We start from the raw sequence: 27,972 nt of genomic DNA, 5'->3' as shown, positions 1-27,972 counted from the left end.
CTCTCTTTCTTTCTTAGTCTCTCTCTCTCTTTCTTAGTCTCTCTCTCTCTCTCTCTTTCTTAGTCTCTCTCTCTCTCTTTCTTAGTCTCTCTCTCTTTCGTAGTCTCTCTCTCTCTCTCTCTCTTTCTTAGTCTCTCTCTCTCTCTTTCTTTGTCTCTCTCTCTCTCTTTCTTAGTCTCTCTCTCTCTCTTTCTTAGTCTCCCTCTCTCTCTTTCTTAGTCTCTCTCTCTCTCTTTCTTAGTCTCTCTCTCTCTTTCTTAGTCTCTCTCTCTCTTTCTTAGTCTCTCTCTCTCTCTTTCTTAGTCTCTCTCTCTCTCTTTCTTAGTCTCTCTCTTTCCGACGTCCCTCTCTTTCTTAGTCTCTATCTCTCTTTCTCTCTCTCTTTCTTAGTCTCTCTCTCTCTTTCTTAGTCTCTCTCTCTCTCTTTCTTAGTCTCTCTCTCAGTCTCTCTTTCTTAGTCTCTCAGTCTCTCTCAGTCTCTCCCTCCCCCTCTCCCTCCCCCTCTCCCTCCCCTGCAAGAAGTCGGTGAATGGAGAAACTCGATGCACCCACTGAAGTAGCGCTGTGGGTTTCCCTGAACCCACCCCGTCGTTAGAGAAATAAACGGTAAAAACCCTCTTTGAAATGTATGGGTTCAGACAAACCCGCATCGTCGTTAGAGAAATAAACGGTAAAAACCCTCTTTGAAATGTATGGGTTCAGACAAACCCGCATCGTCGGGCGCGTGTAGTCAAAAGCGGCATCCGGCAAAGGTTAACAAGGAACTTAGTCGATAAATATCGACAGGGGGCCGACAAATGGTTTAAATGGGAAATGTGTGTATATGGGTGTGGGTTTGAAACAAACAAACAAACCAACCCATGTGAACCCCGGGCCGCAGGCCTTCGATGTAGTGATTGAAAAAAAAGGATGTTCTCAAATGGTTCAATTCTCATTTGGTCTGATTCTCAAATGGTACCGGTATACTCCCCCCCCCCCCTGGCCGCAGGCCTAGGAGTAAAATTTTTATAGACACTGACCTTCTTCCCAGGGGTCATTGACCCAGTTTTAGCTATGAGAGGTGGTTCGCCCAGAGGCTGTAGAGTATACTGGGGCGGTCTCTTTGATGTCTTGAGAGGAAACTTGGCCAGGGTAGTACATGCACCAGAACTGGTGGACACCAAGGACAAACATGAAATCGAAGCAGTTTGCTTTCAGAGAGAACGGTCGTCAGCAACTCAAACTTCTCTGTTTTCTTTTTTTTTTTAAATCTGACTTTCTTTGTGGCCCCCTGACTCCGCCCCCTCCCTCTGTAAGGACCCTCCTCCACAAGGACCGATTTTTGTCAACATTTTAAAGGTCGCTAGAGAGGGGTTCCACTGTATGACCTAACCGCTACTGGCAGACGGCCTCAATCTTCACGCGCAAAGACGAGATTAATAGGTGCTCGGTTTTGGTATTTTGAATTACATTACATTAAACCTTTGTTGGGTTTCATGGTCATGGCAACAGCCATAATAATATTACATGATGTATAATATCATATTTCAGCATATGTGAATTACATGTCATCATACTAAACTGTCATACATTTTTATTCCTACATTATTCTGATTGATCACAACCAAACCTACTATCATTGGACACATCCAAATGCAAGCGCCTGTTCTTGACAATTTCTCTCTGATCTAAATATAAAATCAGTGCAATTTCCTGGGTCGGGCTTTGCCACAGACACTCACGGTTTGGCCTGTAGGTAAAATGTACAATGTATTTTCTGATTTGTGCACAAAAGCTTTTTTTCTTTTTTCTTTTTTTTAACATAACAATGTTTAATGTCACTGTATGTTTAAAAGACCATGGTCATATTTGTAAAAAAAATGTTAAATTAGAAAATAAATAACATTTTGGTTCATGATTTTTCCTACACCTGTGCTAAAAATAAGAAATAAAAATGTCGGGTATATAAGTCACTCAAATACAGCTAGGTATGAATGGCTCGGTTTGAGTTTGTTGCAGTTGACCCTGCACAATGCGACATATCATGTTTTTGTTGAACAATTTTGACGTCACCCCTCCCATAGGGTGACGTATTTCACAACTTCCTGTGTTACACAAACTCTGTGATGACCAATTTTGACGTCACCCCTCCCATAGGGTGACGGATTTCACAACTTTCTACAGATGAACAATTTTGACGTCACCCCTCCCATAGGGTGACGGATGTCACAACTTCCTGTGTACACAAACTGATGACGTATTTCACAACAAAATGGCGCTGCCCATGGTCAACCTCGAAACTATCCGTATAGAATGGGGGCGTCCTCGCCCCCATAATAACGATGCAAAGTTTGAGTCTTGTAAAATACAAGAATGACGTGATACAGAGTTACAAGATCAAGCCGCGGCCAGTCTCTACCCGCTAGGTCCCCTACACGCAGACAGAGGTGAGACATAGCAGCTTCAGTCCGTGCGCGCAGGTGAAAAAGCTCAGCTCAGCGCGACTGTATACTTCCTCTTTGTCTCATAGCGCTCTTCTCTTTCTGTGTGGTCTCGCTGGGTCACGTGATATCGACCCGCACTGCACTGACACAGACGGCGCAGACGCTCTTAAACCAGACGAAATTTGACCGTGAGACAAGTTGTTATTTTTAGCAGCTACAACGTAAATTTCCTCCGTCGATCTTTCTCGAGTGAACCGGTCATCTGACGGACTCTGTCACAGTCGACATTTTGCATTCTCAGTGGAGCTTCGACGCAGTGTTGCTGCTACACGCCTCTCCAGTCTTTCTCCCAGCTCTCCATTCGATAGCTGTTTTATCGTCTGCTTCCGCCCGACTCGCCGGTCTTCAACATGCATTTTCTGCTCCTCGCTTCCATCCTTGCAGGTAAGCTTGTGTTGTATTTATCTCAATATAACTGAACACTTGGCTCGCTGAGTCAGTGTTGTGGTTGTATTAATTGTGCCGTGCACTCGAAGTGACAGTTTCAAAAGGCGGTGTCATAGGCATCCACCGGCGTGTCAAATGATACGGTGTATGTTGACATAACATTAGAGGCACGGATACTATTGGCATAGTTCAAGTTGAAAAAAAGTGTTATATATCAGGTTGCTGTGCCTTAAAAGCTCGCGAAAACCGGCGTTGCAGACATCGCGGCCGGTAAAACTTGCTCGCCGCTGTTTTTATATGTTATACTCTTACTTTCTCCCAAGCGCAAGACAAATTCTTCTTTGAAAATTGAAGCCAATAAAATTTGAGTTGAGTTGAGTTGAGTTAAAACATAAACACCGAACATAAAACGGGTAGTTGGGCAGGGGTGGAATAATTTCACACAGACTGACAGAGCGGTGTCATAAAACGAACGGTGAGGCGGTTGCTTTCATTTTCGAGCAGCGTTGCGTGACGACTCTTGTTGCAGCCCCGTGTAAATCCAGCGGGTATGAATCATCGGCAGCCGCCGGTTCAACTGAGTCAAGTTGATTCAATGAGCTTCAGCGCAGAATCTCTCTCTCTCTCTCTCTCTTTTTTTTTTCTACGTTAATATCCGTGTAAATATGTGATTAGATTAGTCCCCTCTCTGGAAAAAAAGCTCGTATTGCTTATGCCACAACCCTCAAAAAATAGAATTTGATTTGATCTCTCTCTCTCCCTCCCTCTCTCCCTCCCTCCCTCCTTCTCCTTCTCCTCCTCAGTCTGCTCCTCCCCCCTCTCTTCTCCCTTTCTCAGTCTCTCACTCTCTGTCTCCCTCCTTCCCCCATCACTTTCTGTCTCTTTCAAGTGTCATGCATATGGCCCAAAGTCAGAATTGGTGTCCATTTTTGTGACATACAAAATCAATTTTAAAAATGAACATTTTCTTTGTTTTGAAAATAGAGATGTATTTTAGAGCATAAATACGCAAGGAACAGCTATGATTTAAGAAAACTCATGTTTGATCACTTCACAGATTCAGGTTTAAAAGTTTGCAGGAGTTCATAACTTCACACCGTCACAAAATTTAGACTTGTTAAATCATTGTTGCTACATGTATTGGGTCTGTTTTAGACATCTGAGCAAATTGCTACAGCAAATTACTTTGCATTTCAAGCAAGTTAAACTTGTTTTGGCCACGCATGATGCAGATGTGAACTCCATTAATGGGAAGTTCATAACTTCACATAATTTACTTTTATTGGTATAATAAATTTAATTTATACAGGCAGGAAACAATTTGTTTAGTTTTTTAATCTGAAAAAGGTGAGCTGGAACATGAAGGTAATTTTTGAAGATGAAGTGTGGAGAAGATTTTTTGGTTATCTGTATTATTTATAGAAATTAATATTGTCACAATTTTTTCACAGCAAATATTGGCATAAGTTATCATTAAATCTACAATTTTGCTGTTTTTGTGCAAGATGTGCTTGAAAAGTACCATCAAAAGGATTTCAATACACCAAAATGTTTGTCTGACTCAAAGAGTTGGCAGAAACTGAAAGTTTTTTTAGAATGTCCTAGGAGTTCATAACTTCACACCGTGACATCACAAACTAAGGCTAATTCAAACCAAAGTAAGAAAGTGCATATGTCATCTTATTTTCTCTCCAGCTACTCTTTGTAATCAACATACAACTAAGTAATAAAAGTAAAACATTTGTGAAAACAAACGATAACAAAAATCATAAAATGTGAGCGTGCGCATAACTTCACAAGAATTTTTGTTATGTTGGTCTCTAGTACAGTTACTGTATAATATATTTGCAAAACAATGACAAACTGAGAACACAGAGTTATAGTATAGGCTAAAGCTGCACTTATATTACAAAATCAGATTTTAATTGCCAAAATAAAACAAATTGTTTGAAACTTGTGAAAGTTCATAACTTCACATCAATCACACATTTATACTAAAATAACTAACTAAAGTCTCTTGCAAATAATTCTAAACAACTTAATGATTTACTTAACCAAACTCAGTCATGAAAACTGTTACCGAAATCATTATTTAGTTGGTGTTTATGTCAGCTGACTGTGTGTTCATAACTTCACATCATTTATTTAACTGAAAAGCTACGTACTAAAATCTGCTGGTAAATTAGAATAAAAATGACATCAAACTGTAACAGCCTACTCTGGAGAAGAGCAGCACATCATTTGAGGTAGTGATTTAGTGTAGTAAATTAATTATTGTGTATAAATCATACTCATGGCATGTGTTCATAACTTCACACCGTGGGGCTGAGGGTCAGTTGATGTGAAGTTATGTACACCGTGCAGTCAACCCAGATTCATGCTGGAATTATCAAAATGTAATTTTGAGGGTTGATATTCAGAAAACTTCTTACAAAATGTCCAGATAAAGTCAAATGTACTCTTTTGCTATTAACAAGGCATTATTTTAAACACGCCCTTGAAAAATGAGCTTGAGTTATGTGAAGTTATGAACTTCATGACAAAACGGCTAAGTACTTCAGAAAGAAACAGTCAGCAGCCAGTAGATTCTTTTTGTGATGAAAATCATGGTACAGTGTAATTTGGAAACTGAAAATAGTCATTTTACATATATTTTGGGTTTTGACATGAGTTAGTAACTCTCACATAAAAATAGTGCGCAAGACACAGAGAAAATGGCTAACTAAAGCATACTGCTTGACTTTAGTGACAAAAATTGCTTAGTATCTAAATCTAATGTACTTTTATATGAAAAATTGCTGTTCCACTACAACCTTAACTTTCATGGCTAGCATTTAAGGACAAAAAACACTCTCAGTGGAGATAGTAGGAAAGTTCATAACTTTCTCACAAGAATTTTTTATTTCTCAATTACTCAAACACCAATGAATGAACTTGATGCAAACTTTCAGTGTGACAGCTGCTAGTGGATCCAAATGCATTACAAAGCTAGGTGTTCCCCAACCAGTCAATTTACTCATTTTATAAGGCAAAAGGTTGGAAAGTTCATAACTCTTTTTTCACAAGAAAATCTGCACGTAAACTTCAAACTACTTTTGAACATGCAAAAACAAGTCAAACAACCCTTTTTATGTTTTATACCTCTGCAAAACATACTGTAAAATACTTTTTTACAAAAATATATCAGGTTTCAATCTTTAATTATTATTTAGAGCTGATCAGTGAACATAAATGAAGTCTTACGGAAATAGTTATGAACTTTCTGTGAAATTTTGTCTCCCCATTTTCTGCAGGCTCACTGACAAAATTCAAAAACTTTGCTTTGTCAAAGGTACATTTGAGTTTTACTGGCTCAGTGAAAAGTCATTCATGACATTCTGTCCCATAAATATGACAGAGTAGACCATGTTTCAATATGCTGTAAGGTCATGTCACAAAAAATGGCCAAAATGTAGTGCTGCTGACTTCAGATAATGGCGACATTTTCATTAAAAACAACAACTGAGCACACAATGTTTCTCTAGGTGTGTACTTCATACTTTTTTTTACAAGTCTCATTAATCTTTACAAGGATTTTATTTTTCTTTGATGTACAAATCAGGTTAGAGCCAAGGTTGCACAGCTATTTCAGCTGTGGACACCATTTCAGACTTAAGGCCATATAGGTCTCTCTCCTCCTCAGTCATTAGTACTCCTCCTGACCCCCCTCAGTCTGTCTCTGTTTCTCTATCTGTGTATATTTGTACTAGTAAAAACCGCAGAAAAGCCTTAGAGAGATTCGCCAGAAGGGAGAGTTTGACAAAGTGAAATGAAAACAAAAACAAAGGGGAGAGGAAGAGAGAAAGAAACACAGTGACACAAGAAGAAAAAACTCTGACAGTTGTGAATCAATAGAACACAGCGACAGGCACGCGACATATTCACACAGAACCCCATTGGGCTTCCCCCTTTTCAAGGCCTTGCACAATCCCCGGGTCTGTTCAAAAATCAATAGTCTGAAGAAACAAACGAATAACTTGGGCCGCCCGAACAAATTTTTTTATTTTTTTTATCTCTTCTGCATCTTGGGCTCCTCACGCCGGCTTAGCTTTTTGTGAAATCCATAATCTTTAGACACTGGACGTTCTTTCAGATAGAGGCAGACAGAGGGGGGGGGGGGGGGGGGGGGAGAGCAGACAGAGGGGGGGGGGAGGGAGAGAGAGAGAGAGAGTGTGGGAGGACGGAATTGATATGGACAGAGGGAGCAGGGGAAAACAGCCACTTGGGTCTTTTTTGCGACAAAATCAGTGCTCTGTATATAAAAAAAATAAACGTTTCTGGTGGTGTTGATTTGCAGCTTTCTTTTGCGTGACCTGGGGCGTTTTTGTCAGTTCTGCCTGAAAAGTCTTGGAGTTAATCATTTCCGGTGTTTGCGCTACGATTACATTTTGAACAAAATGGAAGAAAGAAGAAAATAAGGAGACAGTAAACACAAACTGCCGCGGCATAATTATGTGTCCAATGCATTTAGCAGGAAAAGTGGATTAGTTTTTGTCGCATCTGGTTTAATACCAGCTTGATATAAACATATATTGGACTTTTTCAAAAAATGCATAAAAAACCTGTCTTTTGACTTTAAAATTTTATAAATTCAAAAATTTTCATCCTACTTATCTGAAAATTGGAAGTGCTTAAGTTCAATGTCCTCCGGACCTTAAAGTATACTCATTTGCCCGTTTTATTGTTTTTTTCTGTTTATTATAGTAAGTTATCATGTGTAAGGGGGGGTCAAAATGCATGTCCCTTCGACATTAGCAAAATTTCACCTGTAAAACGCACAATTTTTTTTTATCATTTTGTTTGTTGGTTTATGTTTATCCCGTCATTATCTCAAGATAACAAAAACAAAATATCGATACAATCAGTAGTTTTGTTCTCCCAATTTTTGAAAAGTAAAAATTGCATGTCCAAGAGGTTTTGGTCCTTACAGTTACCAGGAACCAAAATACGCAATAAAAACGGAATGCTCCCTGCTTTTCAAATGTGGTTTTCTTTACAAAAGAGTTCCAAGACGCGGAAAGCTGTGTGCAATCAGGTGGGTACATTGGATCACTTTTAGGCAATGAAATATGATTTTCATCAGGTCAAGGTGAAGGATGTTTAGCTTAACAGTTATTTTTCTTTTTTTTTTTCATTTTCATTACTTTATTGTCCCATCGCTGGGAAATTCGGGTCGCTTCCTCCCAGTGGAAAGCTAGCAGCAACGGAGTCGCGCTACCCAGGTGTCTGCGTGTTTAGGTGTATTCAGCCACCTGCACTTATGGCAGAATGACCAAGGTCTTTTACGTGCCATTGTGATGACACGGGGGTGGGACATGGCTTCCGTCTCTGGGTCTGCACATAAAGTTGACCCGTGTCCGTCCCGGCCCGAATTCGAACCTGCGACCTTTCGATCACAAGTCCAGTGCTCTACCAACTGAGCTACCGGGCCCCCAAATTTTATTTCTTTTATTTATTTATTTTTTTCCAGTTATGTGCAGTTACTGGGGTTTTCCATTAGGCCAAAAAAAAAAAATAGGTGTGGTTACGGTAACATAGCCAAAAAAAATAGGGTAGGTAGGTAGGCAATCACTTTTTTTTTTAAACTTTTTTTTCTAATGTGTACAAATTAAACCTACTTGACAGGGAAATAAGTGTGCGACTCGGGCGCTTTCGCTTTCATTGCGTTTTTTGCACTCGGTTTTTTTTTGTGACAAATGTAATAAAAAGTTATAGGATCGGCCCCTAAAAATAGGGTAGGTCGGGTTACCGTAACCACACATATTTTTTTTTTAGGCCTTACACTAATTAACAAAAACATTTTGAATAATTTGCATTTTAATCGCCCATAGATTTACTTTCACATGGCGTCAAGGACGCCATGTTTTTTTGATGACAGGGAGTGATTATTATTTGAAAATAACGAATTTGTCTGTGCAGTTACTTTCTGTGCAGTTAACTGCCAGAGAAGTAACTGCATGGACCTATTTAGTAACTGCACTGAGACATCATGGTAACTGCACTGAAATGCTTGTAGATTGCATACCATTTTTATATTTAGTCAAGTTTTGACTAAATATTTTAACATCGAGGGGGAATCGAAACGAGGGTCGTGGTGTATGTGTGTCTGTCTGTGCGTGTGTGTGTGTGTGTAGAGCGATTCAGACTAAACTACTGGACCGATCTTTATGAAATTTGACATGAGAGTTCCTGGGTATGAAATCCCCGAACGTTTTTTTCATTTTTTTGATAAATGTCTTTGATGACGTCATATCCGGCTTTTCGTGAAAGTTGAGGCGGCACTGTCACGCCCTCATTTTTCAACCAAATTGGTTGAAATTTTGGTCAAGTAATCTTCGACGAAGCCCGGACTTCGGTATTGCATTTCAGCTTGGTGGCTTAAAAATTAATTAATGACTTTGGTCATTAAAAATCTGAAAATTGTAAAAAAAAATAAAAATTTATAAAACGATCCAAATTTATGTTTATCTTATTTTCCATCATTTGCTGATTCCAAAAACATATAAATATGTTATATTCGGATTAAAAACAAGCTCTGAAAATTAAATATATAAAAATTATTATCAAAATTAAATTTTCCAAATCAATTTAAAAACAGTTTCATCTTATTCCTTGTCGGTTCCTGATTCCAAAAACATATAGATATGGTATGTTTGGATTAAAAACACGCTCAGAAAGTTAAAACGAAGAGAGGTACAGAAAAGCGTGCTATGCAGCATAGCGTAACCACTACCCCGCTCTTCTTGTCAATTTCACTGCCTATGCCGTGAGCGGTGGACCACGAGTATACGGTCTTGCTGCGTTGCATTGCGTTCAGTTTCATTCTGTGAGTTCGACAGCTACTTGACTAAATATTGTATTTTCGCCTTACGCGACTTGTTATTCTATATTCTGTATTATGGACAGCCAATTATACAAAAGGGATGGAAAACCAACCAGCATAAATATAGGTATTATATAGAGTCTTATTCAAAATAAAGTAATTTAATTCACTCAGGAACTGCTACAAGTTTCCTGGTAACTGCACTGACGAGTCAGGTAACTGTACAGATCTATTTTAGTAACTGCAGAGAATTTGTCAAAATATGCTATTTATTTATTTTACTTTTTTTTTTCAAGTGACAAAAAATACACCCTTGTTGTTGTAAGGATACGGTGCCACATTATTATGGTGGTGATGTTCCAAGTGAAAAGACAGTGGTGAATCATATTTTTCAATAAAGGTTTTACAAAGACAGTGGCAATGAAGATTTTCAAAGACAGTGATGACTCATTTTATGTTCCAATGAAGGTTTCTAAATAGAGTGGTGAATTATTTTATGTTCTAAGTGAAAAGACACTTGATTTAATGTTAAAGAATCAGTTATTCCATTTCATGTTTTTTTTACAACTGACTCAGTTAATTAAATACGCTAGACAAAATGGGCCAAAGAAAGAGCCTATACTTTTTGAGTCACTTGAGAAAATGTGACTCTATGTAATCGGTCAGTGTTAGTCTGTCCGGCCGGCCGTAGACACCACCTTAACGTTGGACTTTTCTCGGAAACTATCAAAGCGATCGGGCTCATATTTTGTTTAGTCGTGACCTCCAATGACCTCTACACTTTAACGATGGTTTCGTTGACCTTTGACCTTTTTCAAGGTCACAGGTCAGCGTCAAAGGAAAAATTAGACATTTTATATCTTTGACAAAGTTCATCGGATGTGATTGAAACTTTGTAGGATTATTCTTTACATCAAAGTATTTACATCTGTAGCCTTTTACGAACGTTATCAGAAAAACAAGGGAGATAACTAGCCTTTTCTGTTCGGCAACACACAACTTAACGTTGGGCTTTTCTCGGAAACTATAAAAGTGACCGGGCTCAAATTTTATGTGAACGTGACTCATTGTGTTGTGAATAGCAATTTCTTCCTGTCCATCTGATGCCTCATATAATATTCAGAACTGCGAAAGTGACTCGATCGAGCGTTTGCTCTTCTTGTTTTTTTAAGTCGGGAGTGCGGCTTATAAAACGGTGCGTCTTGTAATCCGTCAAATACGGTACATGTTTCTACTCGCCATGGCGAGTAAAATACTCTCTACTTTCAGGCCTGCTTAGAGGTAACAAATAAATGGACATGAGTGGGATTTGTTTTTGGAGGATAGGCGTGATTTGAGTTGTGCTAAAGCTCGTTTATCGTAGCAGAATAAAATTGCAAAATATACCCTCACATGTGTTGAAGTGTATTAAGGAAAAATGCAGAAATGTTTTGCCACCCATGCCGAAGCGGGTTACAACTAAGCTACTCACAAAAAGTTAAGGATCACTTGCTCACAAATTCATAACTTTCCAATTTAGAAAGCCAATGCGCTGGTATTTGGCAAACGTTTAATTCAATGCTTTAGTGATAACGATACAACATTTCCTTCAATGTTGAACAATCGTTTGGTCTGTACATTTTATCTAAGTGTGTACGTGTCGAAATTTAATTTCACAAAGTCGTTGAAATCACAAGACATGGCATTCAGATGCTCCCAAAAGTTCAGTAATGCGTGTAACCGCCCTGGCTGTTCTGGCACTCGACGCACAGAGTCCTCATAGAGTTGACCAGGGTGGTGAAGATCCTCTGTGGAAGCGCCTGCCACTCAGCCTGCAGCATCTGGTAGAGGGGGTGGACATCCCTGGGAGGAGGGTGGTTGCTCCTCACTTTGCGATCCAACTCATCCCAGACGTTCTCAATCGCGTTGAGGTCGGGACTGCATGCTGGCCACTCCATTCTGTTGACTCCAGACTGCTGCAGGACGTCGTTGACCACCCTTGCCCTGTGGGTGCGAGCGTTGTCATCCTAGTAGACAGCCTGCGGTCCCATCTGCTGCAGTGTAGGCACAGCCAGCGGTCGAAGGATCTCATCCCCGGCGGTATCGGAGGCCAGTCAGGTTACCCAGTACATGAAACAAGGGTGTTCTGTGGTGAAGGCTGAAGGCCCCCCAGACCATTACAGAACCTCCACCAAAGGCCACCTTTTCTTGGACAGTGGCGCCAATGTAGCGTTCCCCTTGGCGCCTCCAGACCCTCAGTCGGTCGTCGTTGTGGTTCAGGGTGAGGCGTGATTTATCACTGAACAGGACCTGGGACCATTGCTGACGTGTCCACCTCACGTGATATCTTCAGAAGGCGCGGCGTGCTGCCCTATGGGCTGGAGTTAAGCGTGGCCGTACAGCTGGGCGACGAGAACGGAGGTTAAACCCATGAAGGCGATTCCGTATGGTCTGCTGGCTGATGTTGGTGTTAGTAGCCACCCTCAGCTGCCTTCGAATAATGCTGGAAGAGGCTGTTCTTGTTTGCAAGGCTAGTCGTTCAATGAGACGATCTTTACGTGGAGTTTTCTTCTTTGGTCGCCCAGGTCTGCGTCTTTCCTGGACCCTCCCAGTGGCTGTGAAACGTTGAATCAGTCTGACAATGACCGAGATGGACACGTGAAATCGCCTGGCCACTTCTTGCTTGGGGACACCATCTTGGAACCATGCAACAGCTCGTCCCCTCTCAAACTCGTTCAATTTTCGTCGTGGAGGCATTGTCAGATAATGCCTAATACTGGTGGTATGTCTTCTCAAAAAGCCAAGCAAGTGACAGCATCTCACACATAAACAGCAGTGCTTGCACGTGCATAATGGTTTTTCCATGTGGCTTGTGCAATGCGTTCGGGCTGAACGGTCCAAAACAAGATCCTTTTTCGCAAGTTTCCGCTTTTTCTTTTGCTACCAAGCTCAGTAGTAGAGAATCCCGTGCAATTTTCCCACTAACACAACATCGCCCACTTACAGCTGAACAAGAATTCATAACAATTTGGTTTGACTGAGAAATAAATAACAGTAGCAAACTGATTTTATTGAGCACCTGTTTTCTCATAGTGATCCTTAACTTTTTGTGAGTAGTGTATTTCCTGCGGAAAGTGTCTCGTATTTTTTTAAGGGACATTTCGCAAAATACGCTCTCTCTCTCTGTCTCTCTCTTTGTCTCTCTCTCTCTCTCTCTCTCTCTCTCTCTCTCTCTCTCTCTCTCTCTCTCTCTCTCTCTCTCTCTCTCTGTCTGTCTGTCTGTCTGTCTGTCTGTCTGTCTGTCCTGACTTTTCCCCTTTCAAATCCGTGGTTCATGCTTCTCCCACTGTAAAATAGAGTTAATTTTTGTTTCTTGTTATTGGGTTACCCCTCAATGGGCGAGGGCCGGATGAAAAAAAAAGATGTTTGCATTGCGTCTGTCACCCTCAAAAAGTTCAGTTCAGTTCTCTATTTAATGGCCTATAGATATCATTATTATTAGACGTCGTGCATGTTATACATGTACACAGAAACTCAGTATGTGCATTCATGGACTCTGTTAATTTAGTGCACTCAGGTCTGGAGGTGTTAGGTGTAGTGGATAATTCATTTACTGTACCTTTTGACTGGCTGTGAATAATGCGCCCGAACTGCGTAGTACATTTCGGTGACCCCCATTGAGCAAGTCAGGAATGTTGTGAAGCAGATATTGGAGGGTTTGACTAATGACACTGACTGTAATTAATGGATGACACAGGCACGGGCTGGAGGCGATGAAAAGAATGTGCACGCCACCTGACGCTGTGACTAATTCGCCTCAGCATAATGACAATGCAGTGTTGGAAATCGAAACGCTGGTAAGCCTCCCGTAAACCATCACAGATACTGTCACAGGGGTGTTGCTAGACATTTTCATGTTTGGACATTTGGCCAAAACTGTCAAAGCTTTAGGACATCTTGGAAAATTTTCAGCCATTATATTGGCTCATACAAAGTCACCGCAACATTGAAGCGCAAGACTCAATAGGGAAACACCAATACATACAATCATTGTCTCAGGAACACAAATTACAGGGTGGAGCAGTTAAGCCAGAGGGGAGTGGGGGTACAACTGGTGTCACGATTTCATCTTTCGCCTGTGTACATATTTCCCCCTCGACATATACTCAAGACTGAAATGTTGTTTCCTGGTAAAATTAAGAAGTGAAATTATTTATGGACGGAAAGCATGTCAGTTTCTTGCATGTGAAGAAAACTGGCGGAAAAATTTAATAGATTTCACCCCTAAAATCGGATTCTTCGAAAACGTGTACTGAGTGAGTGGTTACGTCCCTTTAAAAAACACAAATTATCCCCCTTTCACCCCGCCTTTGCTAAAACAAATCGCGTGACAAACTTATAAATAGCACGACTGAACTGGGCATCCATTTTTTAATTAGTACACAAAATTTGGTGGTGATTGGACTTAATTCAAGCTTGCTAGACAGATTTCTTTACAGTTACTGTTTTTTGGGAAGTTTCTTGGTGGCAAGCTTGGGCAGGCAGGACGTTAACGCCGTGGCAATGCTAGTCACAATAGTGTTAACTTTAATTTCTTGAAAGTAAAACTCGTCCGATTTTGGGCAAGTAGATTTCGATTCGCGGAGACTATCGTCTGCTATGTCGTCTGCTTCGATCGACTCGACAACACTTCTCCCACTCACACTGACACTGTCCACATTCGCGGTGTTCCTATCATTTTGTCCTGAATCACTTACCTTGGTGACGGGTGGCAAACCTTGGCAAATTTAGGTTTTTGTTTTGGTTGCGACATGATGTTCAAATCCAAATCGAAAGCACTGACTGACTGATAAACTATCGCGAACCGGCGAACCTAAGCGCTGAGAGTGTGGTGTCCCTTATCCAAGGGAAACCACTCTGGCATCTATATTTTTTGGCAATGGCTTCCGTTCAAAACATTGATGTTTCGTTTTTGGTATTCGCGAAGGAAATAAACGTCAGTTGACTAAGTACATCGGCAGCAGTTTTAGCAATCAAAGCCTGACCAATACAAAAAACTGGACAAACTGGCCGATTTAGGCGAATACCCTTCGGACATTTGGCCGATAGGGACATGAAAGTTTGGCCGAAGGGCCGACCCAAGCGACACCCCTACTGTCAGGCTTTTACACACAATACAAACACCATTTTATTTAAACACTGATCACCGCTTGAGAACATTCTAGGTGCCCTCCGTAAAGAGCGAGCAATTTTCAAAGAATTTATTTTTGCGTGGTTTATCTTACCTCTGAGCCATCGTGAACCCGTGTAATCCAGTTTTACTTTTTTCACAATTTAGCCGCCAGTTTGTCATTTCAATGCAAATCTCTGCAAGCTTATCTGCGATAGCACGTTATTGTGTACCTTTGAATCTGAAATGCAACATTGAAACGGCTGCGAACTAGAGCAGTGGCGGTTAACGGTTCAGAGGACTGGCGCCAGGCAGCGTCGTCTGCTACGAGAACCACGACCTTGCGTGACCCTGCTTCCGGACTATCTTTTTTAAACTTTCAAAACTTCGTAATGTTCTGATCTAATGTCTTGATGAAAAAAAGATTTCTTTTATGTGTGAGCTTGGGAACGACAGTTACGGTACACATGCACTTTTGTGCATCCGTGTGAACTTGTGGTACCTCTGTGCTATCGAGGATTCAAACCTGTACTATCGGGGATCCATTAAGGTTTCCGAGACTGTGTTTCGTTTCTATTGAATTGGTCTCGCGGAAGAGCCGATTCTAAAATTTGCATAGGTAAAACGATCGTTTTTTTGGTACAAGCCTCTGGAGTAAATTTTGTGATTAATGTTTTTGTGAACAAGAAACAATTGACAGGTGGCTTATTTCCATCTCCCTTTTTCCCTCCGCCGCGATGTAAATTTGAATAGTTGAAGGTGACGTTAGACACTAACTAAAGAAAGTGGGGGTGCCCGACACCCCTCGAGTCGAATATGTGTTAATCCTGTGACGCCGGTGCGCAGGATGTGGCCGCTAAAACTGTCTTTTTGCTTGGAACTTTGGAGTGAAGACAACCTATATTTTTTGTGGTGTGTTTTCTTGACGCTGTAGACATGTCACAGGCTGAAATCCTTTGGGATGTGAGGAATTCTTTTGCTGGTAGGTTAATACAATTTTCTTTCTGTAAATGGGTAAGCAGTGAGAAGAATAGTATGCTGCTTGGGGAAAGGATTTATTTGAATGTTCAAGTAGATTGTTTTGTGAGTTGGAATGTTTGGGAAGACTTTTGTTTGTTGAATGCTTTAGAAAACCGTTGTTTGAGAGAACGGTATTGTAGGCATGTTATTTGGTAGGAATGATGTGTTTTGTTGTTCAACGAGTTAGCTTGTGGTAGTTGAAATTGTTGATTTGTTTACGTATGCTTACGGCGTGCATTCTGTGGTTTGCAGGATGGCAGAGTGTGCGACGGGGTTCTTTCTAGAGGGGTGTAGTTAGATTCAGGTCTTTTCTTTTTAGAGGGGTGTAGTTAGATTCAGTTAGGTCTTTTTACATTTAGTCAAGTTATGACTAAATGTTTTAACATCGAGGGGGGGAGACGAGGGTCGTGGTGTATGTGTGTGTGTATGTGTGTGTGTGTGTGTGTGTGTGTGTGCGTGCGTACGTGTAGAGCGATTCAGACCAAACTACTGGACCGATCTTTATGAAATTTGACATGAAAGTTCCTGGGTATGATATCCCCATACGTTTTTTTCATTTTTTTGATAAATGTCTTTGATGACGTCATATCCGGCTTTTCGTGAAAGTTGAGGCGGCACTGTCACGCCCTCATTTTTCAACCAAATTGGTCGAAATTTTGGTCAAGTATTGTTCGACGAAGCCCGGACTTCGGTATTGCATTTCAGCGTGGTGGCTTAAAAATTAATTAATGACTTTGGTCATTAAAAATCTGAAAATTGTAAAAAAAAAAATATATATATAAAACGATCCAGATTTACGTTTATCTTATTCTCCATCATTTTCTGATTCCAAAAACATATAAATATGTTATATTTGGATTAAAAACAAGCTCTGAAAATTAAATATACTGTTCAAAAAAAGAAACGCATAGTTGCTACTTGCCAAATTTGTTTTATTTTTCGAAAAAATTAACAGAAAATCCAATATTTAGATTATTTGTTTGAAATTTGGTATGGACACAGTTGAATGCACACACAGTTCATTTGCATCTTCAAATCAATCGGTCAATCAATACGATTGGGTGCCGAGGCTGTCAAGTCAGTAGGGGGTGTGACTGCCTTGAGCAGCAACAACTGCCTGGCACCTTCTGGGCATGGACTGGATCAGATGCCGGATATCTTGCTGTGGGATGGTGTCCCACTCCTCCTGAAGTGCCTGCAATAGATCGCGGTGATTTGCCGGCGCTTCTTCTCGCCTGCGCACACGTCTGTCCAATTCATCCCAGAGGTGTTCTATCGGGTTCATGTCTGGCGACATGGATGGCCAGGGAAGCACCTGGACATGGTGGTCGGTGAGGAACTGGGTGGCGAGTCGTGCTGTGTGCGGGCGAGCGTTGTCCTGCTGGAATATGGCATCCTGGTCAGCCAGAAGAGGAAGGGCGTGTGGGCGCAGAATTTCCTCCACGTATCGCTGGGCAGTTATGCGCCCTTGGACGTGCACCAGGGTGCTCCTTCCAGCGGTATTGATCGCCCCCCACACCATGACGCCTCCACCTTCATGAACGGGTGCCTCATCCACACAGTTGGGCGCGTAACGTTCGTTTACTCTCCGGTAGACCCTCCTCCGACCATCATGTCGCTGGAGCAGGAAGTAGGACTCGTCGCTGAACCACACGTGTCTCCAGTGATTCCGGACGGTCCAGCGAAGGTGCTGGTTGCCCCACTGCACTCGGTTCTGGCGATGGCGGCGGGTGAGGACAGCTCCTCTGTGAGGTCTGCGAGCTCTCAAACCAGCTTCATGCAGGCGGTTCCGCACGGTCTGGTCCGATAATCGGTGTGGCCCGGGGAGAGCCTGGACAGAAGATGAGGCCGACAGGAAACGATTCCGGAGGTGGCGGAGCCGTATGAAGCGGTCGTGAGCAGCAGTTGTCGCCCTTGGTCTTCCCGCTCGTGGCAAGTCAGCAACGGAGCCAGTGGCTTGAAACCTGACCCACAGTCTACTGATGGTGCTCTGGGACACGTGGAAGTGCCTGGCGATTGCACTTTGACTTTGGCCTGCTTGTAAACGACCCAATGCAATTTGGCGGTCTTCTCTGCTCAATCGGGCCATCTTTCGTCGCTGAATTGTCGTCTGATTTCTTTGTGGCGAACAATCCGCTTTTATGGGTTTTGGAAGACATGGTGAGAGCTCAATATTCCCCGAGTTTCACGAGATTACACTGAAGCATGACGAGTGGTCATGCCAAATGAGCAATTTTGACATTGTAGCCACTGATAACGCATGCGTCACGTGCAGAGCTCACTTGTGGCAATGGACGAAAGGTCGACGACCAGATAAACATTTTCTGCAGTTTGGTGGATATCCTTGTAGCCATATAACTAAATTAACCAAATATTACAAGCTATGCGTTTCTTTTTTTGAACAGTATATATAAAAATTATTTTCAAAATTAAATTGTCGAAATCAATTTAAAAACACTTTCATCTTATTCCTTGTTGGTTCCTGATTCCAAAAACATATAGATATGATATGTTTGGATTAAAAAGACGCTCAGAAAGTTAAAACGAAGAGAAGTACAGAAAAGCGTGCTATCCTTCTTAGCGCAACTACTACCCCGCTCTTCTTGTCAATTTCACTGCCTTTGCCATGAGCGGTGGACTGACGATGCTACGAGTATACGGTCTTGCTGAAAAATTGCATTGCGTTCAGTTTCATTCTGTGAGTTCGACAGCTACTTGACTAAATGTTGTATTTTCGCCTTACGCGACTTGTTCTTTTTTTAGCTGGGTTCAGTAGACGGGTTTTTTTAGATGGGTTTTAGTTTCGTTAGGTTTTCGTAGACTAGATTTCGTTAGAGGGGAGCAGTTAGTTTTAGTGGAGGGATTTTGGTCAGGTTTTGTTAGAGTTTTTGTAGATTTGGGTTTTTTTTTGGAAGAATTGTTTTTAGGTTTTTTTTTTAGATTTCGTTTGTTTTAGATTAGAGTCTCATTGTGGTTTTTTGACTCACATGCGAAGCAAAAGTGAGTCTATGTACTCACCCGAGTCGTCCGTCCGTCTGTCCCCCCCCCGGCCGTCCGTCCGGACGTCCGGCCGTCCTGAAAACTTTAACGTTGGATATTTCTTGGACACTATTCAGTCTATCAGTACCAAATTTGGCAAGATGGTGTATGATGACAAGGCCCCAAAAAACATACATAGCATCTTGACCTTGCTTCAAGGTCAAGGTCGCAGGGGCCATAAATGTTGTCTAAAAAACAGCTATTTTTCCCATTTTTCCCATTTTCTCTGAAGTTTTTGAGATTTAATACCTCACCTATATATGATGTATAGGGCAAAGTAAGCCCCATCTTTTGATACCAGTTTGGTTTACCTTGCTTCAAGGTCAAGGTCACAGGAGCTCTTCAAAGTTGGATTGTATACATATTTTGAAGTGACCTTGACCCTGAACTATGGAAGATAACTGTTTCAAACTTAAAAATTATGTGTTTCAAACTTAAAAATTATGTGGGGCACATGTTATGCTTTCATCATGAGACACATTTGGTCACATATGATCAAGGTCAAGGTCACTTTGACCCTTATGAAATGTGACCAAAATAAGGTAGTGAACCACTAAAAGTGACCATATCTCATGGTAGAAAGAGCCAATAAGCACCATTGTACTTCCTATGTCTTGAATTAACAGCTTTGTGTTGCATGACCTTGGATGACCATGTATTTTGGTAGGGAAAATGTGTAAAGCAGTTCTTAGTGTATGATGTCATTGCTAGGTTTAGTTGTCAAGGTCAAGGTCATGTAAAGGTCAAGGTCAAGCATGTGAGTCGTATGGGCTTTGCCCTTCTTGTTTGGATTAAAGTTGAGAGTGAGGATTTAGAGTAGAGTGTAGTTTGGGGGAAGGATTTAGTGTGTTTTTAAAGGGTAGCTTTAGAGGGAGAATTTAGAATGTAGTTTTAGAGTGAAGAGTTGAGAGCGTTGTTTTTTTGGAGTTGTTTAGTCCTATAGTAATACATTGAAAGTTTTGTATTTGAAAGTAAACCCCCGTTATCCCACACATTCCCCTTTTCATCTTTTGGAATAAAAGAACCTGTTAATATAACTTGTGTCGTTTGCTTGAGTGTTTGAGCTCGGTAAGAAAGAGTAAAGTAAATTGGCACACGGTTACATTTGATTTAAGAATGTTTGTGTAACAAGCTGTCAATTTATTATTTAGATTTCAAAAGTTAGGTCGGAAGCGCAAAAAAGCACCGTCCGATTGTCTGACAGACAATCCGCAACATTTAATTCTTTGAAAATTGCTAGCTCTTTATGTAGGGCACCTACGATGTTCCCGTTCGGTGAGCGTTCAAATGGAAGGCTTCAAGGGTGGTTTACGGGAGGCTTACTGTGCCTTTAACATGACCTGTACGAGTGTCATTGGACCTTTAACCTCGGTGTGTATGTGCATACAAATCGGTCGGGTTGAAAATGATCATTCCAAAGAGTGTCGGTGTTTGCAGTCATTATTCGAATTAGACTTAATATATACGTACCGTGATGTCACAGTTTTCTATTGCATCGTGCGTCTTCGTTTCTTGACCAGTACTCATGATTTTGGTACCGTTGTGTTCCTAAGACTCCGCATTTTTCTTTGATATTAAGGCTCAATGTGTATAACCAATAAAACCTTTGACAGTCGCGAATTAATTAAATAATTTGTTGGGGTTTTGCCAAGATACCCGCTACGATTTAAAACATACTCATAAAGTGAACTTGTGTACTTCTGTACGTTTATTCGCAATATGCTGTGTTGAGTTCGTCGCAGTCCTGTGTTGACTGACACGACTGTGTGACTGTTTACACAGATCACTAGTCAAACTGATACTGTTTTCGTTTCTCCACCCTTCCCATCAGGTTAGAAACACTGGTATAGGTCGCTTTGGGTGACACTCCACACTTTCAGATAGATTGCTGGGCTGGTTTTTTGTACGCATACACAAGAGGGAAAAAAAGACCCTGTGCACGTTGTGGAACGCCAAGTTATGACATGTATTATGTAAAAGTTTTCATCAGTCCCCGGACCGGACCCTCTGCATTGCCGCTGCCATTAGGGAAGGAGACGACTCATTTGCAATGCACGAATCTGAACCGATATGAACTGCTGTCATTGTCTCCCTGGTTATGTTACGAGCTAAAGGTTGCATAATACATAGTTTCATGTCCAGGCAGGCATGGCAAACGACTGGGCCACACAAAATTCAAACGTCAGCAAAGGGTCAAAATGAAAGCAACATTCGTGTGCCGCCATGCTAAATCGAACAGATCAGACTCTGATTTGTAATGACGAGGGACATAAGTTGAGCATGACAGTTAGTTGTATAGCCATAACTTCAGCACGACATCGACAGTATAATTATATATAATATATATGGCAAGAGATGTGCATGATATATGGCATAAGTTGAGCATGACAGTATTTGTATGGACATAACTTTAGCACGACATCGACACTATATACAGTAAAACCTGCGAGCAAAGGACACTCTTGGGGAGCCTCAGTTGCCACTGTCCTTTGTAGCAAGGTGTCCTTATGAATATGAATGCGCCAACATTTTTTTGGAGAAAAAACCCCCAAGTCACTGATTCTTTTTTGACACAGTGATTATTAAAACTCAAAGTTTTGAAGCCCTCAAAGTTTTTTTGTTTTGTTTTTTTGTTCAAAGAAAAGGGGAGAGAGAGAGAGAGAGACTGACTGTGCAATCGGTTTCTTATCTGAAGCAATGGGCCATTCGCTGGAAGATTCTTTGATCGAGCTGTTGAAAACCACTCGAAGAGTTCTTCGTTCAACTCATCATAGGTTGTTTTTCTTCTCTCATTTTGCCGTCGATCTGGCACCGGAGTCCCACTGACTGAGAATTTGTGTTCGATCAGCTTTTATGTTGGAAATTTGAGTTTTTCCGCAATTCAGCTCATCAGCAACTTTTTGAACGGTCTTTATGACATCGACTCTCTTCTAAAGTCAAAATTTGTCGTTTTGGCATGATGAGACGAAGACGAAGGACGAGACGAAGATGCACCACAATACAGAAAGTAGAAACCCAAAAATTAATGTTGGTGAGTTCACGGCATCGACCAATGGGCGTGCACCATACAAAAATTAACTTCTTTAAAGTGCTGTCATTGGCTTACAAAATAAGCTTCTCGCGCGTTCACATCGCCAGCGAGATTGTATTTGCAGAACCAAGATGGCGGACCAGCGTCTGCTAAAAGCTGTCTGCTTCAAGGGTTTGTCCGTTGTTGACAAGTAACGAACCCAATCGGGACCAAAAAAGGTGTCCGCGTTCGCTCTTCTAAGGTGTTTTTGAGAGTAAAATACATCCGTCCTCACTTGAATTGTCCGTTATGCTAAGGTGTCCGCCGAAATAAGGATCCGCTAGATGCAGGTTTTACTGTATATGGCAAGAGATGTGCATGACATAGAGCCGTACTGTTATGCAGACCTGGGAACCCATACGATTTCGCCGTATTCTGTACGCATGATTGTCGAGAATACGATCAGTACGGTCAGTGGGAAAGAAATACGACGAGAAAAATTCCTAGACTACTTTAATTCACAAGCCCATCTTGAAGCCGATCCAGTATTTTGACCCATGATTACAGTTTTTGTCAGTAAAAATTGAAAAAAGGATTTGTTTTAAATGTACACAAGAATTGAACGGTTCGTCGGAAAGTGCAGTGAGCCTGTCAAACAGTTGAAGTTGACGGATTTCTTTCGTCCTGTGTGAATTCATAAACACCGCAATGGATTTTAAACACTGCAATGGATTTAATCTTTTTTTGTGGGGAATTAAAGTGTACAACAAAATAATTAACTGTAGCAGACGACAAAACTGCCGAATTTGACTGAACCGTGTACTTCGTCCGCCGCGCACTACAGAGGCTTTTTGACTCGCATGCGAAGCAAAAGTGAATCTATGTACTCACCCGAGTCGTCCGTCCGTCAGTCCGTCCGTCCGTCCGTCCGTCCGGAAAACTTTAACGTTGGATATTTCTTGGACACTATTAAGTCTATCAACACCTGATGTGGCCTGATGGTGTATGGTTACAAGATCTCAAAAAACATGTGCGGCAACTTGACCTCACTTCAAGTTCAAGGTCACAGGGGCCGTAATTGTTGTCTTAAAAACGACCATTTTTCACATTTTCACATTTTTTTCTGAAGTTATCGAGAATGGCAACCTTAGCTATGTATGCTATACAGAGCAATGTAAGCCCTATCTTTGGACACTAGTTTGGTTGACCTTGCTTCAAGGTCAAGGTCGCAAGGGTCCTTTAAAGTTGGATTGTATACATATTTTGAAGTGACCTTGACCCTGAACTATGGAAGATAACTGTTTCAAACTTAAAAATTATGTGGGGCACATGTTATGCTTTCATCATGAGACACATTTGGTCACATATGGTCAAGGTCACTGACCCTTATGAAATGTGACCAAAATAAGGTAGTGAACCACTAAAAGTGACCATATCTCATGGTAGAAAGAGCCAATAAGCACCATTGTACTTCCTATGTCTTGAATTAACAGCTTTGTGTTGCATGACCTTGGATGACCTTGACCTTGGGTCAAGGTCACATGTATTTTGGTAGGAAAAATGTGTAAAGCAGTTCTTAGTGTATGATGTCATTGCTAGGTTTAGTTATTTGACCCTGAAGGTCAAGGTCATGTAAAGGTCAAGGTCAAGCATGTGAGTCGTATGGGCTTTGCCCTTCTTGTTTTTTTAAGGTATGGCACTGTTTTATCTTCTTTATCTTGCTTTTAAAAAAAAAAAGTGATCAATTTGATAATTTTCGTTAACTCGAAAAAAAATATTGGTCCCTTTCATTTCGTGTAAAGCGATCTCGACTGTATACAGTATAGGTAAACTTAATTAACGATGTGGCGGACGCGTGTGAAGCATGTTTGAATCATGGATGTTCGATCAAATGCTGTGTGGAGTACGTTCATTTTTCTGAAAATACACCAAGTTTGTTTGAGAATACTCAGTGCAAAACAGGGGTTCCCAGGTCTGGTTATGGCATAATTTTAACGTGACAATACTAGTATGGCAGGCGCACGACATCAATTACTGATATGGAGGACGAGGTAGCATGCATTATTGGTTTGGCATGCATTCACCACATCCTGAACTCGGGTCAAAATGAGTTCGGCTCATTCTCTCCCTGACCGGACGCTACAGTCCTACACGAATCTATCGAAACAAAAATACAGAGTTATCTCCCATGTGGTTTTCGCGAGCACTGATCTAAATTTGAGATCAGTGTTCGCGAGACGAAAATGATTGCAGATTGGCCGACTTCGACAGTGATCTCCGTTCTGTTAACAGTTATGATAAAGACATCGTTCTAAGGTCAAAACAAGTCGAAATTTTGGGACTGCTGCCGGAAGGAGACCGTAATAATTATATGGTTTCATCACTGTCAACTGGTTACAGAAAAAATCGTCTGCTCCAGTTAGCACCGAAACCAAACAGTTGATTATCACGTGACACTTTTGTCATATTTAGAGTTGTTTGCACAGTAAATACAGCCGCGAAAAATAGCTCGCTTGAAACTGTCTTACATATCAATTACTTTGTAATTTAAAAATTACAAAACACCATGAAAAATCATTATCAACGATCGCAAATCTGCTTATATCAATAATACATTACAAAAAGCTCTAAATATGTAAAAAAAAAATTGGTTTCCTTGCCAGACAAGGAAACTCAAGGCATCCCGGCTGCCAGGGAGAGAATGAGCCGAACTCATTTTGACCTGAGTTCAGGATGGCATTCACCAGGACAGTTGTATGCCAGTATTGGTAAGAAACAGTATTGGTATTGCATAAGGGGGCAACAAGAACAAATAAGAACATAAAAAGGAGTTCTCATCTAATTATCGTTCTTTCACAGTCGTCACCATCGAATCGCATATTCTTACTCCAACTCACATATATATATGGCATTAACTTCCGTTTGATGCTTAGTCATAGACATTGAAGTACAGTCCCTGGTAACAGGGGGAGGTAACTCCCAAAACAAAACAAAACCTTGAAGTCAAGGCCCTGGTAGTTATCTCCCCTCACCGGCAGCCCGCACATGCGCAGTACATACCGCCGGTATAGTCATTCCCTACTTCAACACGCTTGTGTTCCCCGCAGTGGGGCACTGCGGTTATGAAATTAAAGGCCCCTCCTGTTTTTGGAACCGCAGGAGCTTTCTAGTTTGCTGTTAGGTAGATTTTTGGTTCCTCTTTCCTGTCATGCTCTCTTTTACTTCATGAATTCTTTTCTTTTTTCTGCCTTCTTGCTCATTCACCTGTATTTTTTCCAAAAATCTCTTCTCTTGCCGCTTGTCTCGCGATTCATGTATAGTTTAATCTGTTAGTGTTCTGATGTAAGTCCAGCAGTAGATAGGTTAAGCCTATTTTAACATACTGGAAACTGGTAATCTTCCAGTAGGTATTAATTTAGTTTTACTAAAGCCTGCTGGGACACAAGTAATGGGTTAGTGCATTTGTAAACAGGAATCGCTTGACAAGTGGCCCCCTTCATCCCCCCCTTCCTCGTCCTGATATGGCTCTGCGTAGTCGGCTGGACGTTAAGCAACAAATAAACAAACAAACAAACGCTTGTGTTCAGACGTGTCCGTACTTGTTCTAGGCTTTTCAGCCTTTGGCCTCCTGTGAGGAAGGCCATTGACCCTAGGTACATCTGGCTAAGCTGTTGGTGAGATCTTTCTTGTTTACAACTTTTGGTTTTTTGTCGTTTCCTGCTGCTACTCAGGATTACTACGAATCTGATCAGCATTCTACTTAGGTTAGAAAGCAGATGACAGACTCTCAAATTCAAGTAGCGAGAAGGTCGTTCACGACAGCTAGCTGTCGGCCTTTGGGTTCACACATTTTTGTCCTCAAGGAGTTCGTTCGGACTTTCTTTTATCTTCTTCTGTCTTGGCAAGAAGTATTTAAAGTCAATTTGAGGGCAACAGAACTGCCGGTTTACGGCACTCTTGTCTAACATACTCGGCGGGTAACGACGTCCAGTTCATAGCCATGATCATTCATTGGCTTTTTCTGCCACAACCCCTGAGGATTGAGTCCTTGTCTTTGTTAGACTTGGACTCTTAACGCAGAAAGTAGTACTGCGTCATACGCTTGGTCATGCTTGGGTAGACACTCAAAGCAGGTCATGGCCACCAGCAGTAGTCTACTTTTGGCTAACCGATTGGATCAGGCTGGGTTCACAGCCTCGGTTAATAGGAGGGTGAGTGTCCCTTATAGTTTAAGGAACTTCAGGAACGCTTATGCTCTATCATGAGCTTTTACTCAGGTATCACTCGTTTATCGGGAGGAGATCGGTCACGCCTTTCTAGAGCTGACATCTATCTCCCAGGCTTTTCGGGCTTCACGCCTTCCCGAGGTTTCACATACTTTGGCATTATGTTTTAACAGTCACCTAGAGAGTTCGTCCTAATCAGTTCTGAGTGGACAGCCTTAGTCACTGATCATTCCATGTTCGGCACTACAGCAAGCGCCCACTATGACGCTTGCTTCCAGCCTTGATCGATTAAATTTCATAGCTACTTGCTAGTGAAAATTAAGTTAAGACCTTTTCCGCTTTCGCTTAAGTCGCATTGGGTTGTTGAGCAAATCTCGGTTCATCTTTTGATGAGAGGTTGCATACTCGTCGAAACTGCAAATTATTTCCTTTGTTTTCGGCTTTAAGACGTTTCTTTCGACTCTTCTTTGTAAGGAGTCTAGTAAATGCCAGATGTTTTTTTCGACATTTTGTCATGCCTCTATCCATTGAACAAGGGACAAGTTCTTGCCTCTGGTTCATTACGAACAATTAGCGTCTACCTCTTGGGACTATGGTGCTGTGGTTTACTCAAGCCATTATCTTTTAGTGCTTCACTCCTCGGAGGGTGTTACACTTTTGGTTATTTGGAACTCTTTTGTTCTATTCAAGTGGGAGACGCACAGATTCGTTTTTCATTACTCGTTCGCCTCGGAAGACATGTCTTGTTGTCTTCTGAACTTTCACTCCTCTCTTTTGAGTTAGGACTGTCTTCCTGGTCTAGCTGATTGCAAGACATTGTTCACTCTTTTCGTCAGCCATGATCAAGACAAGTCAGTGAGGTTGGCGCTCTCTCCGGTTATCCGGAAGACGTAACTCACGAATCTTAAGGTTTATTCACTCAGGTCTCAACCAGACTTCATGTGAAAAGGGTTATTTATCTAAGTTGACCTTATCTGCAGGGCCTCACATCCACGTCGGACATCGGACATATGAGGATATTTTTTTCAAATGTCCTATACATTTTTCATGCAGGAGGACAAAGTGGTCAATGTCCGATTATTCTATCATTTGATCCGGACATCGTCAGTACTTCTCAATTTACAGTAGTTTGAATGCTAATTTATCGATGTATTGCGAAGCGATGTGTAGCAGACGAAATTAGACACTTTGTGCCTCTAGTACCAAAGAGTTTCCAAGGCTCGCAACTCGGAATGCTCGAAGCCAGTTGAGAGTTGCCTCCCTTCGCGCTTTCCCCGAAAATAACAAACATGCCGCCTAAACGAAAACTGATCCCAGAAAAGGGGGGGGGGGGGGGCAGTCAGCCCTTCCTCCAGCACCTGCAATAGTGCACGATTCTAGAATTTGGGCATCGGCTTTAGCATTCTCAAGTTCAGGAGGATGCTTGGTTGTTCTACGAACTATTGTTTGTTGATGGCAGACGATGTTTCATCAGTTTTGAGAAACGTCGTCAGAACTAGGCAAGACATTCCCCTTTCTACGCCCGGCGTGGAAATTAAACCGGCCCCCCAAAATCCCAACCGGCCCACAACCGGCAGGGATTTCTTACAACCGCCCCAGTGGTTCGTCGCGTGCTAACCACATACACAAAAGACGTACATTCATACTTATTATGCATATGTGGATTTGCATTACTAATTACTACCACAAACACACACAAAACTTGATGACTAAAATGCTATATTTTAATATAATGATAATTAACCTTGTTTTAATAAAGAATTTAAAATAAAAGCCGCCACAAAGAAGCAAGAAAT

General features: G+C 41.5%; 1 protein-coding gene across 1 annotated transcript in view; it reads left to right on the top strand.

The window, feature by feature from the left end:
• Window positions 1-2,510: 2,510 nt before the first annotated feature.
• Window positions 2,511-27,972, top strand: part of LOC138959086 (uncharacterized) — a 54,501-nt gene continuing 29,039 nt past the window's right edge. Inside the window, exon 1 of the mRNA XM_070330436.1 lies at window positions 2,511-2,867. Within this exon, the coding sequence (XP_070186537.1) occupies window positions 2,834-2,867 (34 nt within the window). The 5' untranslated portion in view covers window positions 2,511-2,833. The remainder of the gene's footprint in view (window positions 2,868-27,972) is intronic.

This window comes from Littorina saxatilis, linkage group LG2 (genome assembly GCF_037325665.1).
Source record: "Littorina saxatilis isolate snail1 linkage group LG2, US_GU_Lsax_2.0, whole genome shotgun sequence".
NCBI classification, from domain to species: Eukaryota; Metazoa; Mollusca; class Gastropoda; order Littorinimorpha; family Littorinidae; genus Littorina; species Littorina saxatilis.
Note: the sequence above shows the minus strand (reverse complement) of the source record. Positions and strands in the feature narration are given on the sequence as shown.